The sequence below is a fragment of the Anser cygnoides genome, chromosome 2, assembly GCF_040182565.1.
Source record: "Anser cygnoides isolate HZ-2024a breed goose chromosome 2, Taihu_goose_T2T_genome, whole genome shotgun sequence".
Lineage (NCBI taxonomy): Eukaryota > Metazoa > Chordata > Aves > Anseriformes > Anatidae > Anser > Anser cygnoides.
The window spans coordinates 32,784,862-32,799,113 of record NC_089874.1 but is presented as its reverse complement, the minus strand read 5'-3'; the positions used below and the strand labels follow the sequence as shown (position 1 = coordinate 32,799,113).

The 14,252-nt window shown below is 38.1% G+C and overlaps 1 protein-coding gene across 15 annotated transcripts in view; it reads right to left on the bottom strand.

Annotated features, from left to right (window-relative positions):
- Positions 1–14,252, bottom strand: part of HDAC9 (histone deacetylase 9) — a 480,254-nt gene that overhangs the window by 13,819 nt on the left and 452,183 nt on the right. For 13 of the 15 annotated variants that reach the window (XM_048068356.2, XM_048068353.2, XM_013171797.3 and 10 more), the window contains 2 exons: positions 5,836–5,920; positions 474–627 (listed from right to left, as the gene is read on the bottom strand). In XM_048068356.2, coding sequence (XP_047924313.1) covers positions 474–627; positions 5,836–5,920 — 239 coding nt within the window. The remainder of the gene's footprint in view (positions 1–473; positions 628–5,835; positions 5,921–14,252) is intronic. The other 2 variants (XM_066991794.1, XM_066991795.1) reach the window with 1 other exon arrangement.

Sequence of the window (14,252 nt, the reverse complement as noted above, 5' to 3'; positions counted from 1 at the left end):
AGTAACATTTAATGCCTATCTAATATCATTTAATAATGATTCAAGTCCATCCTTATTAAATTTATCTGACCATGTGTTAGATGCCTTCCTAGAAAGTTAAAGCTAAAACAGTTTTGAATTGCTTCCAATAAAAAGAATACAGTTGATTACACTTGAATATGTCTATTATTTTCATACAGGTAATGCCAATTGTGCACTTTTTCTATAGTAGAGAGCTTTAGACACGAGGAGAAAATAAGGTTGTTTTACTACTCATGAACCTTAGTAAAGAATTACACACATCAAAAATATGTTAGCATAGAATACCTCTGTTTCCAGCAGCCAAGTAGGGAGAACTTAAATTCAGGGATGACAAATTCCAGGTAGCTCAATTAGCAGACAATTTTGAAACAAGTCTTAGTCTAGCTGTCTTCTGCATCTCGTGTGACTGGAGAGTAAAAGCCTTGCTCTCTGCAATAACTGCATATGCTTACCTGCTGCCTTCCTGAGGAAAGCACTGTTCAACATCCACTGAAAGGGAGGCCATAGCAGATACTGTTTCTGTCTCCTCCCTCTCTCGTTTCTGAGACTCAGCCAGAGCACAATCCACTGGCACAGAATATGGCTCCACTGACTTCCAGTACTTGCCTAAGGAAAACATAACATCATAATTTATGGGAATTTTAGCTAGCATGGTGGTACAAGCATAGTAATCACTTAGTTCAACACCGGGTGATTATAATTTAAAATCACTGCAGTGTAAGCAGCACAATTGAAATTTCAAACTGCAGCAAAGTATATTTCTGAACCTACAAATGCCAAGTTGGAAAGCTCTTTCATTCCAAGGGCTGTGTCACACCCTTCCCCAGAAGGTAATAAACTGGCGGAGTAACATGCAGCCTAATGAACTCATACTGTCAGACAAGCTATTGGCTTTATCTTCACAAGGTAAAGGGAGTTCAGGGCAGGGTTAATACCTAAAAGCTCTGGTATTGCAAACAGCTGATGCATACACAATAAATAGGACTAGAAAAATGAACATTGTTTTACAACATGCTCACACAGCACTGTCTCAAAACGGAAAAAAGTCAGAAATGCCAGCTTGGACTGAAGGGATGTTGCCAGAACAATCAGGTTTGTTAGTCCTGGATGTTCTTTCTCCTCCAACCTCAGGGCGTATACTAGAACAATAATTTCTTTAAAACTTTCATATATGAACTGGCCGTTGCTGGAAAGCTGACAGGTATCATAAGGAATAGAGCTTTCTAGTTTGCAGTGTAAAAACACACCAGTGGATTTAAAACATGAGCATCCTCATCTTTCAGCCTGCTACAGAAGAGACAGTAAGGAGCTTCTTGAGTCACACCAACAACAGTGGCAGGTGACTTATGGGCAACATAAAAAATGTCCCACTACTGCAGAGCTGTTAAGAAAAGGAGGACAATTAGTGGTGACCCAGTGAAAAGTAAGAATTTACATATGTATTTCTTACAACCCAGTAATCCACCAAGCACTCGCTAATTGCCAGGTGGATGACACCTGGAAATGAGGAGCTTTGGGAAGGCCGGGAGCTCTGGACCAGTGCTTATGCAGTGTTTAGCAAGAGGCTTCCAGCAGCTGCTGCAGAGGTTGGGTCAGGGTACTTATCTGGGAATTAGACAGAGGGTTTCAACAGCTGTGAAAGAGAGGGGATCAAGTAGGGGACTTTTCCAAGGGCTAAAAGGAGAATTTTGGCAGCTGGGCAGCAGGCTGAGGAGAGGTGCTTATCCGGGGGGTAGCTGGAGGCTTTGACAGCTGGGAGGCCAGGCCAGTGGTGGTGCTGTCTGTGCTGCACAAAGGCTGCTGAAAACTCCCTCACTGGTAACATGGCTCTCAGCACTGTTTCAGGCTTTTTCAAAGATGAACTTTTCCCTCCAGTGAGAAAGCAGCTGTCAATAAAGCCTGAAAATGTCTTTATTCAAAAATATCATTGCAAGATGAAAGCCCAAGTCAATCTGCAAGAACAACCAGTGAGCATGGCCAGAGTGTTTCTTTGAACTCTAATAGTGTGCACGTTTGAGTAGTTAGCAGAATCTTTAAATAACAGGGACCTTCTGGGGATAAAATGTAAAGTGTATTAAGTATCCTACAAAGTTGAGATTAAGTGTTAGAAGGTTGGCTTTGCTCCAAAAGCATGAAAGACACAGCTAAAAAGTTATGTACATAGCAGTAGGCTCAGTGATTGGAGCCTGGCAAATTTTATAAAAACAAGACAAAAATATTCTCTATTATTACTGTGCTCAGAGACCATATTCTCTATTCATTAAAAAATACACTAAAAACAAACAAAAATTTATATGGGCATTCCACAGTGTTCTCACAGATCATATGTGCAAAAGTCAGTCTTTGCAATATACACCCAATTCAAACCCTATAATTTATGAGCTAAATGTTCACAGAGTGGGTGGGGTTTTTGTTGCAGAAACAGATGTGCAAGAAAATCAAATCTGTTGGCATGGGAATAATACCCCCTCTTGCCTATAAAAGAAATGAACCCATGTTCACTGCTGGAGTTTTCAAGGGCTCTTATTCATAAAATAAAATATTAGTACCCAGCTACCACTGTGCTGCTCTCCTGCAGCAACAATAAAACAGCATCAGTGAGTATTGCTACATCACATTCGTTCATTCACACACAGGCTCACACACCAGCTGCCCCCTGAATCCGGGCTTTCTTGTAACGCTAAAACTCAGGGCCAATTCAAGCATATTAGCAGGCTCTCTGTGCCCATTTAACTGCCCTTCGCTCCCAAGCGATCAGTGATTTTTCTTGTTTCCCTGCACTATGAATTGTGTTACAGAGGCATTTCAGCAATAGCGAGGGGTAGCAGAGTCTGGCCAGGAAGCAGGTGGCAGCACCTATGCTGCAGTGGAGGATTTTGGAGAAGGGGAGTACATGGCAGGCTGTTTGTGGTTTGTGTGAGGAAATTTTAAAGCAGCTCCAATTAGGAATAGCATCCAGGTAGTAGCAGGTACCTTGTGCAGGGCTTTCTGATGCTGGTGAAAAAGCACCGGTAGATTTTTCTTTAAAATCAGAAAGCTTATGCACACCTGTGGTAAGCAGAACAGCTTTGCAAGTTTTCCTTAACAAAGAACAACAAATATATAGTGTGCATAAAGAACACAGTGCTTGAATATGTTTTCAACTGAAAGATTTGCAGGCAAAGTCTCGTGGAACAGAGAAGCAATTGCAGCTGCAAAGGAGCTTTGTTAGGAACCCTAGGTATGCTGTGGATTGACAATTAGATGAGCTTAAAGGAGACACATCTACCTCAAACTGCTCACACCTTTGAAAATGCTGTTTCCGCTGTGCTATGCTGGGATGTGGATTTCTACCAGTCCTGTTACATTCACTGATAACATTGTGGAGTACAGGGAAAAGAAGGGAGCATGCTGCTGGTTTCATTCATACAAAACTTGAAGAGCAGTCACTGTTTGCAAGAAGTAACAGTCAAACCAAATCAGTCTTCTAGATATGCTTTGGCTTTCAGCATGAATATGTGCTTAAGTCCCCCTCAAAAATTTGTGGGAGCACTGTTTATAACCAGGAAATAATAAAAGTGAATGATCCTGTCCTGGTTACGGGCATTTGTAATTGCCTTTCACCAATAGCTTTGGACATGCTGTACCATGGCTTGCTTGAAAAAAATTGTTTTGGGGGTTGTATTAAAGCTAATGAACAGGATTGTTTAGAAATACCATATTACATGGGTGTGGGAACTACTATTTCCAAATATATTACATTTCCAAAAGAGCTTTAGATCACTGTCACAAACAAAACATTTATACAAATTCCATCCCCCTTACAAAAAAAATTTGTTTCCTCTCATTGTCTAGGTATTGCATCTTCAATATTTTTTTTTGAAACAAACACAAAGGAGGGACTTTTTTTTGGTCTAAAATATTGCTAACATTCATTATCAAAGTTGGATCACAGAAATAGGCCCAAGACACATGCAATCATTTAGAAAAAGCAGGCTTTCTCAACACCTTTGTAGGTGCTCCTCCACCTCCACTACTTTCAGCCTGCATAACTCTGTAACATTCAACATGTACTTGCTTCTCTGAATTCCGTCTAATTATGTGTCCTGCATAAAACCTACTAAACTTCTTCAGTATTTCTTTCCGTCATCCACACACATTCCTTTTTAATACTTGGCCTCTCTCCAGACAACATGATGCACACATAACTTTTTTAGGTAATAGCTGGGAAACAAACAAACAACAACAAAATGACCAAAAATCAAACAGACAAACAAGCAAACAAAAATATTATGTACAAATAACTCCAAATCCTGAGCAGCCTGGTATAGGTTACAGAAGTTCATTGGACTGCCATGGCTGTACTGGGTCTGCTCAAACAAAAGTTTGCTCTGAACAAGCAAAATTAAGCCACTCTGCAGAGCTCTGGACTGTGTTTTGAGACACACAACATATCCTTGTTCCTAAGTCTCTTCCTTCTCTCTAAATGGCCATCATTGATGTGTAAACATTGCTGGTAAAACACTATGCCTTTCTAGATCCAGTATTATTTATTTTTTCATCTCCACTTTTTGTCTATTTCAGATTCATTTTTCATTAAGTACATGTATTACATTTAAACATGTATTGCATTTAATACATACATTAAATTCCAAACAGATTTAGATATTTTTTCCTGCTGTCTTTAAGATCTCTGGTGCCTTGTGTGTAGCTTTCAGTCCTTATTATCATTTGTAAATCAATACTATCTTGCACAGGATTTAAATTTCCTTACATTGCTGACTCCTACCGGGTAATTAACAGAGAACTTTAAGAAAGACTCTACCTCACAAGCTACCCTAGAACATACCACTCAGCAAAAATAACGTACTGAAATTTATCATATACAGCTAATTTACTTAGAGCATGTACATATTTGGGTAACTACTGAATATGAAGGATAAATTATACACCTACAATAAATTTTCATCATCTCTTTACTAACGTCAGATTGAAAAGTACTGCATTATCAGTGGATAATGCATGATGGAAAAGCTGCTTTTATTTTATAGAGATGACTCCCAATTATTTGTGATTAACCTAACATAATAAAAACATTTGTTATCCATTTGTTTTTGTTAAGGAGCCAGCAAACAGTAGAAGTCAGGAAGCTCCTGCTGCCTTGGTAAAATGGCACAGAGCAGAAGATTAGAGAAATGAAGGGAGGTCTGCTTAGATGTATTAAGGCAACTGATGGCAAAGTGAAAAATTTTCTGTGAGGGCAGAGCAAAAGCCCCAAAGCATCTGGTTAATAAAGGATTGGAAGCAAGGCGCACAAATGAAGCAAAGTATTGCCTGCACTAGAAATAGGATAAAATCACAACATATTTGTCACCATTGTTCCAGGGATCAGTGCCCAGTTTGAGCGTTTACATTTTATTTCAAATTCTTCTACACCTTAAAGTGAGTATCTTGTAAAGGACTACACAGACTGCAAAAAATATTTTTTAGAGTTCTGATTTACCTGTCTGTTCCTGTCCCTCACTGACAAACACCTATTTCATTTAACTAATCTGGAATGGAGAGATTTGGGAATATTCAAGCATCAGAAAGCTCTAAATAATTAAAGTGGCTTAATTCTTCAGAGATAAATACATAGCACAAACAAAGAGATGGCAAAGAAACAAAAGTGTGTGTATATATATACATATGTATATACACATACTAGACACAGCATGTGGATTTATACACAAAAAGCTTGCCTGCTGTTTTCTGTGAAACGCAGTTTAATTTCTATGACATTAATTAATAATAAACAAATACCCCAAACCCAACAACCCAAACTGAGAAACATACTTTGAATTTCAGTGGTCTTTTTTAAAGAAGCTATTGCATTCTTATTGGGAATTTGGTGCACAATATCTTCCGGGAGAGGCTCCAGCTGCAAGAATAGAATAGAATAATATAAATTTTCAATAAGACACAGGGAAGTAAAACAAACTGAAACAATCTAATCCTCAGGAAAAGCTCAGCCCAGGAACTGCTAACATTTTGCTGGTTAGAGTTCTAAAAGTATAGCCATGATTTTGTTTTCTGTTTTTCAGCCATGTAATTGAATTCCAAGGGGCTTTTCTATTGGCTGCAAGACTAATCTATCGAGTCTCTGAAGCAGGTGCATGTCTGTGTATTATTCATTAAAAAAATGCTAGTTATTTGTGTAATTTTTGTAGGTTCCTCACAAACCAAATTCCACTGTGTCTGTATACGCAGCTGGGTACTCCAAATAAAACCTTACTGAAGCCACACTGGAACTGAAGTGTACACTCTATTATCTTCATTTTTCTAGTGTTACTGCATCTAACCATCTTACGCATTTTAAGATTTATAGAAGAAAACCATAAAACAGCTGTTTTTACTAGCTTTGCATTAATTTCAAATAAAGTAGTATATAAAAATGGTTATGCAGATCAGCAGTAAGAGTTCTCTAAGTAAGTTTTTTTTAGTACCAACTGCATTTTAATTAGCCAGTTTTAATTGTGTATTCTTTGCGTGGGGCTGCATCATAATAAATTAGCAGAAGGACGTGTTGAGATGCTACACATAATTATTTATTCCCTGCAATGAATATGAGCCATCCTTCACCACTTCCCATGGAGGAAAATTAGGTACCTAAATATTTTAAAAAGTGTCCCTGGACACTTTTGTTATATCCACCTTTTTAACACTAATTTTCCGTAACAATTGCCCACTCATTTTAAATCCCCATTTATGATCTGGAGATAACAGTATTTTTCCATTTTACTCTGATACTTCAGTACATGGGGACATACTGTACTTTTCTTCTGTTTATAGGACGTGGATTAGTCCTAATTTGGATTTCAGATTTGCAAAAGATAAACATATGATAGTATTTACTATTATTATCATCAAAAATTACTATTATTATCATCAGAAATTACTATATCCTATCAATTCATGAGGATGACAACCAAGTGAAAAAACAACTGTATTTTGAAATTCATCTACTTGTGTTTTTTGTCCATACATTTTCTCCTAGAAAAAGGGTAAAGCATGGTTTGGGCTAAATGCCCCTTCTTGTACTAAATCTTCAAACAACTAAGTTTTCCTTGAACTGGGCTTAGAGACCAGCCAACTTTACCACTTCCCCACACAGGCTGCTGGTGGTGGAGGTGTGCTTTCTGCAGTCAGGAGTGCCAACCATGTAAAGGTGAACAAGAGTAATATCAACATCAGTCTCTCTTCTCAAAAGCTAAGGAAGTTCAACCATCATTGATAGGAGACATCTGTACTGCAGACAAAACTCCTTTATTAAGCATGCCTGGGCCTACTTTAAACTAGGTCAAGTGAAGCCCACCCAAGCAGCTTCCCCTGTGAAGTAAATACTTCAGTAGCCATCGCAGATTGTCCTCGGGGTTGCTACCACTGCATTGCTACCCACCAACTAGATAAAAACAGCTTTGATCCAAGCACACAAAGTAAGAAGCAACTGCAGTGTAGATATCCCCTTAGTGGTGCTATTTTAAGCAAGCTCAGCTACAAATCCCAGAACTTCTTGGATCCTACCAGTATGATCAGCAGTGAATGCCTGTCAGTGATAAAGACATAGCAAATATCGCCAGACTTTTGGTGTCTCAGTACTAAAATGAATAGGCCTGTTCATGTCATTATTTCCTTAGAATCCCATATGGGATTGCAGCTGGAAGATTTACTTGTGGCTAGAAACAATAGCACTATGTTTTGTTTTCAAATAGCATAAATCACTCCATTCTGCACAGTGAGCAAGTACACAGAGAAGTGCTGGTAGAACCTGACTTGGTCCCAGCTCTACTCAGTTACTGAGAAGGCCAGACTGCAAAGGAAGATTGTTGCTATCTAATAGGTATCATGGATTAGAACCAAGAGAGCAATTACAATGAAAATCAGATTTACAGAAACATTTACACTTCACGATCTCCATAGATTACTCTATTTGATTACTTGCAGGTTCCTGAGGTAAAACTGTGCATCTATGAAAATGGCCACCAACAGCTCAAGCTTCACAGATCTTAGAATAAAGACTGTTTTCTTAATAATTCATACCTTGAGTTATGTAGGTAAATAGCACTTCCTTTTATCACTTGCTAGCTTCTTTTTAAAGCAATCTATCATTTGGCCCAGAAAAGGAAAAAGTCCTGAAGTTCTGTTTGGTTGTACTGGGTGTAGGAACACAGAAGAGGAATTAAAGAGTAGCTTAAGGTTCTATTTTGACAATTTCCTAATTCCTAAGGTCTTGATGATCAATTCACTCCCTAGAAAGGAAATAATAGTTCCAGGCTGTAAAAGTATAAACAATGCTGGAGTACAAGGTATGAAATGGCCAAAATTAAAGATTTCAAAGCTGTATCTTGCTTTTCTCTTTGAGCACCTTGAGATTCTTTCTGCAGATCTCTTGTACTAAATAGCAAGCTAGGAGCAAACAATGTAGACATAGCTAGAAGATATTTCCTATTAAAAGGAATTTTTTTTTGCCTTCTTCTCAGATTCTTTCAGGATCCAAAAAAAATGTCTTGATTTTTCTTAATATATCAATTACACCTCTTTTCATCAGTACAGAAGTAAATTGTTTAACATGTAGAATGCATTTGAATATCTAGACATATCAGACCAATATTCAGAAATGGCAAATCTGTTTTCAGAAATCAGAATACACTGATCAATCACTAAAGAGAAGATGAAAAAGGGTCAAATGTCCAACAATTATTATTCCAATCATTATCCTATCTATTAGCTCTACTAACAGATCTGTAGGTGATGTGAGTATAATAGTTCTGTTTGATCATTTGTTTAACTCCTTTTTCCACAACACTTTCATGTCATATTCAAAACTCAACTTCTGCTCCACAGCTATTCTGCCTCCTAACCTTAAGGATAACCAGACACGACTTGGATCCTCTTCCATATCAGGGAAACATCAGGTTCCAGAAGTAAGTTTATTATATCATATATCCTGTTCAGTCCAAAGCAGTACTGTTACAAAAACACTGTAGAAATAAAGCCAGTGGTTTATGGCAGCTATTTCTATACACTTTGAAATGAGACTGTCTGCATTTGAAAGTCCAATTTCTGTTGGCAGCTATTCACTGGTTGGATAGAACTGTACAGACATAGCGGTGACCCTGGAAAATATCAACAGTTAGACCCAACAGTGAACAAAAGCAATTACTCTACACCTGGCATATATGGCACCATTGCCTTCCCTCCTACACTTATTGGCATTCAGATCATGAAGTCTATTAAACCTGGAGGCTAGCAGAATGGAAGCTGAAAAGAGCACTGGAAATACATTGCTAGGAAAGAAATCTTTCAGAGAAGAACAGCTCAAGTCAGTGCAGAAATAACCAAACCACTGGAGAGACAGTTTGGACCAGAAACAAAGAGTCATATTTTCAAAGCTTTTACATGGCTGAATCGGGCTTTTGTGCCCAAAGCAGCAGATGAAAGCAGATGAAAGTAGAAACCGTATTTGCTAATCATTTTCAAAGTAGGAAAAACAATGTAAATGGGCAAAAATCACTTGGGTCATCAAAGTCTGCCAGAGGCATATCAACAGATATCTGAAGATGGAAATACAGATCGAAATTGCATTCACCCAGGAGGTGATCTGAAATGATCTTTGGGAATGTGGGGAGAATCTGAAACTACAGCAGTCTGTACTGAGCGGGAATATCTAGCTGTATCTGCATAGTCTTAGCCCTGTCATGTTTTAAAGCACCAAGATTAGCTTCAGGGAAGATTGTTGCAGTGTGGTGAGGAGCATGAAGAGTCCTGACAGGCACGGAGGAAGGGGAGAAGGCAGGTGAGATTCACAGGGATGCTTCGGCTGCGGAGGGAAGTGCTACAACCTCCCTTTCCCAGGTTTACTGTGTGAGAAGCATACCAGCACAAAGATTGGGCTTTGTTGTTCTGAGTCTTGCCATGATTACAGAGGACTAAGCTCAAAGATCTCACAGGCCCTCTGGTCCTCTATGTTCTTATATTAGTGATCTTCTCAAAGTTTCTGCACTTTCTAATTTTATATATAAACACTTTAGGCAGGTATTTTTGTGATCCACAGTTACAGTGTTGTACATAAATGACAGTTTTCCCTAGGAAATAGGTTCAAAAGCCTGAAGGGTTATTACCAACTACCTGTTCCTGAAAACCAATGCATGCCTTGCCTTGGAAATATGTAAATTTGGACTAGGAATATTTTGCTCCCTCGGCCAAACAGCTTCCTGAGTAGTACTGCTCTTTTTGTGGACTTTGATGCCACCATACTGACCTCTGGCATGTACCTCGCTCCACTTTCCTTTCCCATCTAATTTTCTATTTTTAGGCCAATTTCTGGGCTTCATGCTTATGCAAGCAGCAGTTGACAGGTGGCTTAGACTCAGTGTTAATTATTTTCTAGTATTAGAATCAGATTAAAAACAAGGATGTAAGATTGTGACCAAGTTTACCATGCAATTTTAAACTGATCTCAGGCCATATTCACTTACACGAATATTTCCATTTTGGAGAAAGAAATGCTTACCTGTTCTGGCAAATAACCCCTTTTTAACGCAGTCCAGGCCCTCTTGGCAGAGCTTGTTGCCTAGCTGGCAAGCAGCCCCAGATTCACACTGAATTCCACAAAAGGGAAAATGCCAACTTTTCATCATCAGCGGGAAAGCTGTAGAGTACAAGCTTTCCACTTCAATTACCATCCCCTCCTAAATGCCAGCTCAACAGATTGCAAGAAAGAAGCACATACTTCACACTCTGCAAGAAAATGTCCAGTATAAGATTTTAAGCATGCTTGGGAGCCAACCAATCACAATGTTTTTGTCAATTCTGCTTCAGACTGAAATTCAAGCCAGAAGAATATTTACTAGAAGATGTTAAATTTAGTCACTTAAAAATGTTGTTGCACTTGGGGCCAAATTCAGCCTTGGCCGCCGCAGTCAATGAGAGCAGACATGCATCCCCTGTGTGCCTTTGTTGCAGGGTCCCGCTGGGCAGAGCACACTGTGGACTGCACTTTACCATTTCCTCTGTGTAAAGGAGAACATGACCCCATCTGTGACCAATTATCACTTGTTATAGACAACAGAAAAAACTGCTGTACCCTGTAGAGCTTAAGAGACTCTGACCAAACCTGTAGACAGATCAGAGGGCCCAGGATGTTAGACTGACTTCTGTGTCCCACGGAAATGCCCCGCCTGGCTTCTTGACATGGGATGGGATGAAGGAAGAACTAAATCCTTAGGTTTTGATCTGAAGAGTTTTGTGCTTGGCGGAATCCTTCCTCATTCTCTCTGGCTGCCAAAGAACCCCCAAAATTAATCTAGTTATGTTGGAAATAAGCTGCAGGATTCAGGATACTGAACTCAAGGAGAGCTTATCCCGGAGGGCTTTTCAAATCCCAGTAGTGCCTCTTCAAAAGTAATGTAGAGGAAAGAAAACATAACCTATCTCTGCACGTTTACAGCAGCCTTACCACCTGTCATGAAAAGGGATAGATCTGGGGGAAAATCCAAATACTGAACCCCATTTTCACGCATTTCTTGGAATAAAATACAAATACATTTAATTAATTTCTTACTTGGTATGTATATATATATGCTTTAAAGATAAGTACTTGAAATTATATAACCTATCTGTGAAAAACTGCAGAACTGTTTAAAGATTGTCTTAATAAGTGAGAGAACTGAATTTTAAGCACAAGACCATAACTCAGAATAAGCTTAGGCTTAAAAGAAATGTCTCTTTTCTAAATATCTGAATCTAGCATTTCCTTTGTTTTGACAGATGCTCATTTAATGGAGAAGTTTTAAAATCATGTTCAGAAATCTTCGGAACATTTTAAAGCAACTTATGATTACCCTGCCTTTTACCTTCCAGAAGGATTTCCATGTTTTTATTTTGGATTTCAGGGGAATCCAGCTGCTTAATCTCTTCCCACCTCTTGGGAAGATTTCCTTCCAAGAAGATAACCTACAGTGCTCCTAATTAGCTCTGCAAATGGTCAAATAGATTTTTCTCAATGTGACATGGAAATTTTCTGCTTGTACGCAGATATAAGGACAACAAACCTGAGATCTCCAGATCTTTATTTAAAATATATATATATATAAAATTTCTAATTAATAAATTTGTCTTTATAAAATTTATCTTTGCATTTATCTCTATATTTTCTATTTTATTTTTCTCATTATTTAAGGGGGTAATGAGCTGCCCAAACACAACCAAACCAAATGGACCCATTTCAGACATTATGGGGTGTTCTGCCTGATCTCATGTTGCCACACAGAACAAGTGTGGGTCTCCTCTACATTCTATGTTACTTCTACCAGTCCTGTGCAAATGTCCTAGGTACCCCTACAGCATCTAAAAAGGGACTGGGTGCCTATGTTTAGGGAACAGTATTGGGGTTTAGAAATAAACAATTACCAATATAAGTACTTCCAATCAGTAAAAAAGACAATTATAATCCTACATGGCTTTCTGTTCAATTTTGAAATTGCTGTTCAAAAGTACTTCTGCAGAGAAGTTCAGAAGTATTCCCCACACATAGATGGGGCTGATAGCTCATTTAAATTCTGAGCTCTTCCAAGAAAAAGAGACCTTTTAATAGTTTTTTGGTTAGTCTTCAAAATCAACAACTGCATGCAGGAATTTCCTGTGCCATGCTCAAATTATTTAAAGAAGATTAACTTGATAGTGTATTCTTTTCCTAGTGACTCCACTTGCATTTGTTAAGAGATGAGTAAAAAGTTATCTTGCTAAACAGATCTCTGTCCTACAGGCTACATACAACTAAGAGCAAAGTATGCCTATTTTGGGTGTCAAACTGTTTTCCTTCTTAATACAAATTAAGAAAAGAAGGCTTTCCTTTAAGTTTGATGTTACCTCTACATATCAGACTAGCTCTCATGAAAGCTAGAAGTTGCTGCTAGTTTAACAATTCTTTTTTTTTTTCCTTTTTGTATGTTATTCTGCTGGTAATAGAACATATGAAGCCATGGATTCTTGTATTGACAAGTCCTGGCCAAAAACAACAAAAGCAAAAAAAAAAAAGTTTTCAAAAACTCTGCAAAATGTTTATGAATTCTAATCCTCAGCACATGAATAAATACATTTGACAAACTGCAGAGTACCTTCCAAAGGCCTTTCCCAACCTTTTTAATTTGAGTTCAATTACATATGTAGTGTTTAAAAACTGAAGTTCATCTTGCCAACATCTTAAAACTAGAATACACCATTATTTGTAAAAGTGAAGGGCAGATAATAAGTTATAATTATCCTATTAATCACCTGTAAAGAATTGCATTCAAGGAAGAATGCATCCTCAAATTACAATAATTGGTTATTAGAAGAAAACCATTTTTTTTTCCTGCCCTCGGCAGGAATACGCTTGCAGTTTGCTGTGCAAGTTCATGAATACTATGCTGAAATCAAGCAGTGTATATGCTATAGGCCATGTGGTGTAGATTGCCATAAATCTATACAAGTCAACAGACGTGCTGACTTCTAACTGCTAACTCGGTATCAGACTTCCTCATTAGTGTCTGCTCCTCGGCAACACCTTTACTTATTCTTTTAAGCAAACATCAGTTTCTTATGGTAGTACTGGTAATGACATCGTCTCTGGAGTATTTTTGTCTTCTTAGCAGCCACAGCGTATTTTCTCTTTGAAATTCTGCTGCACCAGACCATTTAATGCATGCCCCTAAGGATACAGCTGTGAGTAAGAGCACATGAGAATAATGCTTATTGCATGAGATGTTTCAAATTATTAATGATCATGTTCTTTTATAAGTGGATTATAAATGGCTGTGTGGTTACGTTTGTCTTCAATCTGTTACTACATTTTTGTCTCTCTTGAAATTTGCTTTGCTAAATTTTGCAAACAGATAGATTCATAACTTATCTAATTTCCCAGTCCCTGTTTACTCTAAAAGAAAACGGAAGAAAGTTTTTATTCCAATCCACTTATCCCATTCCTTTTTCTCACAGTCAGTATTAGATAATGGCTGGTCAGTAACAGCAGAAATGGTAGTTGGGTGTGATATAGTGTTAAAACAAAACAAGGCATTTTTCATAAATGGGTAGCACCACCAAATGGTCATAACTGGATAGAGGGACCCAGGCATCTACACAGAGGAAGATACATCATATCATCAGCATTGTATTATTAGCATTAGTCCCATAAAGGTGCAAATTTCAGAGAGTGGGATTAGGAGAGCTGTGAA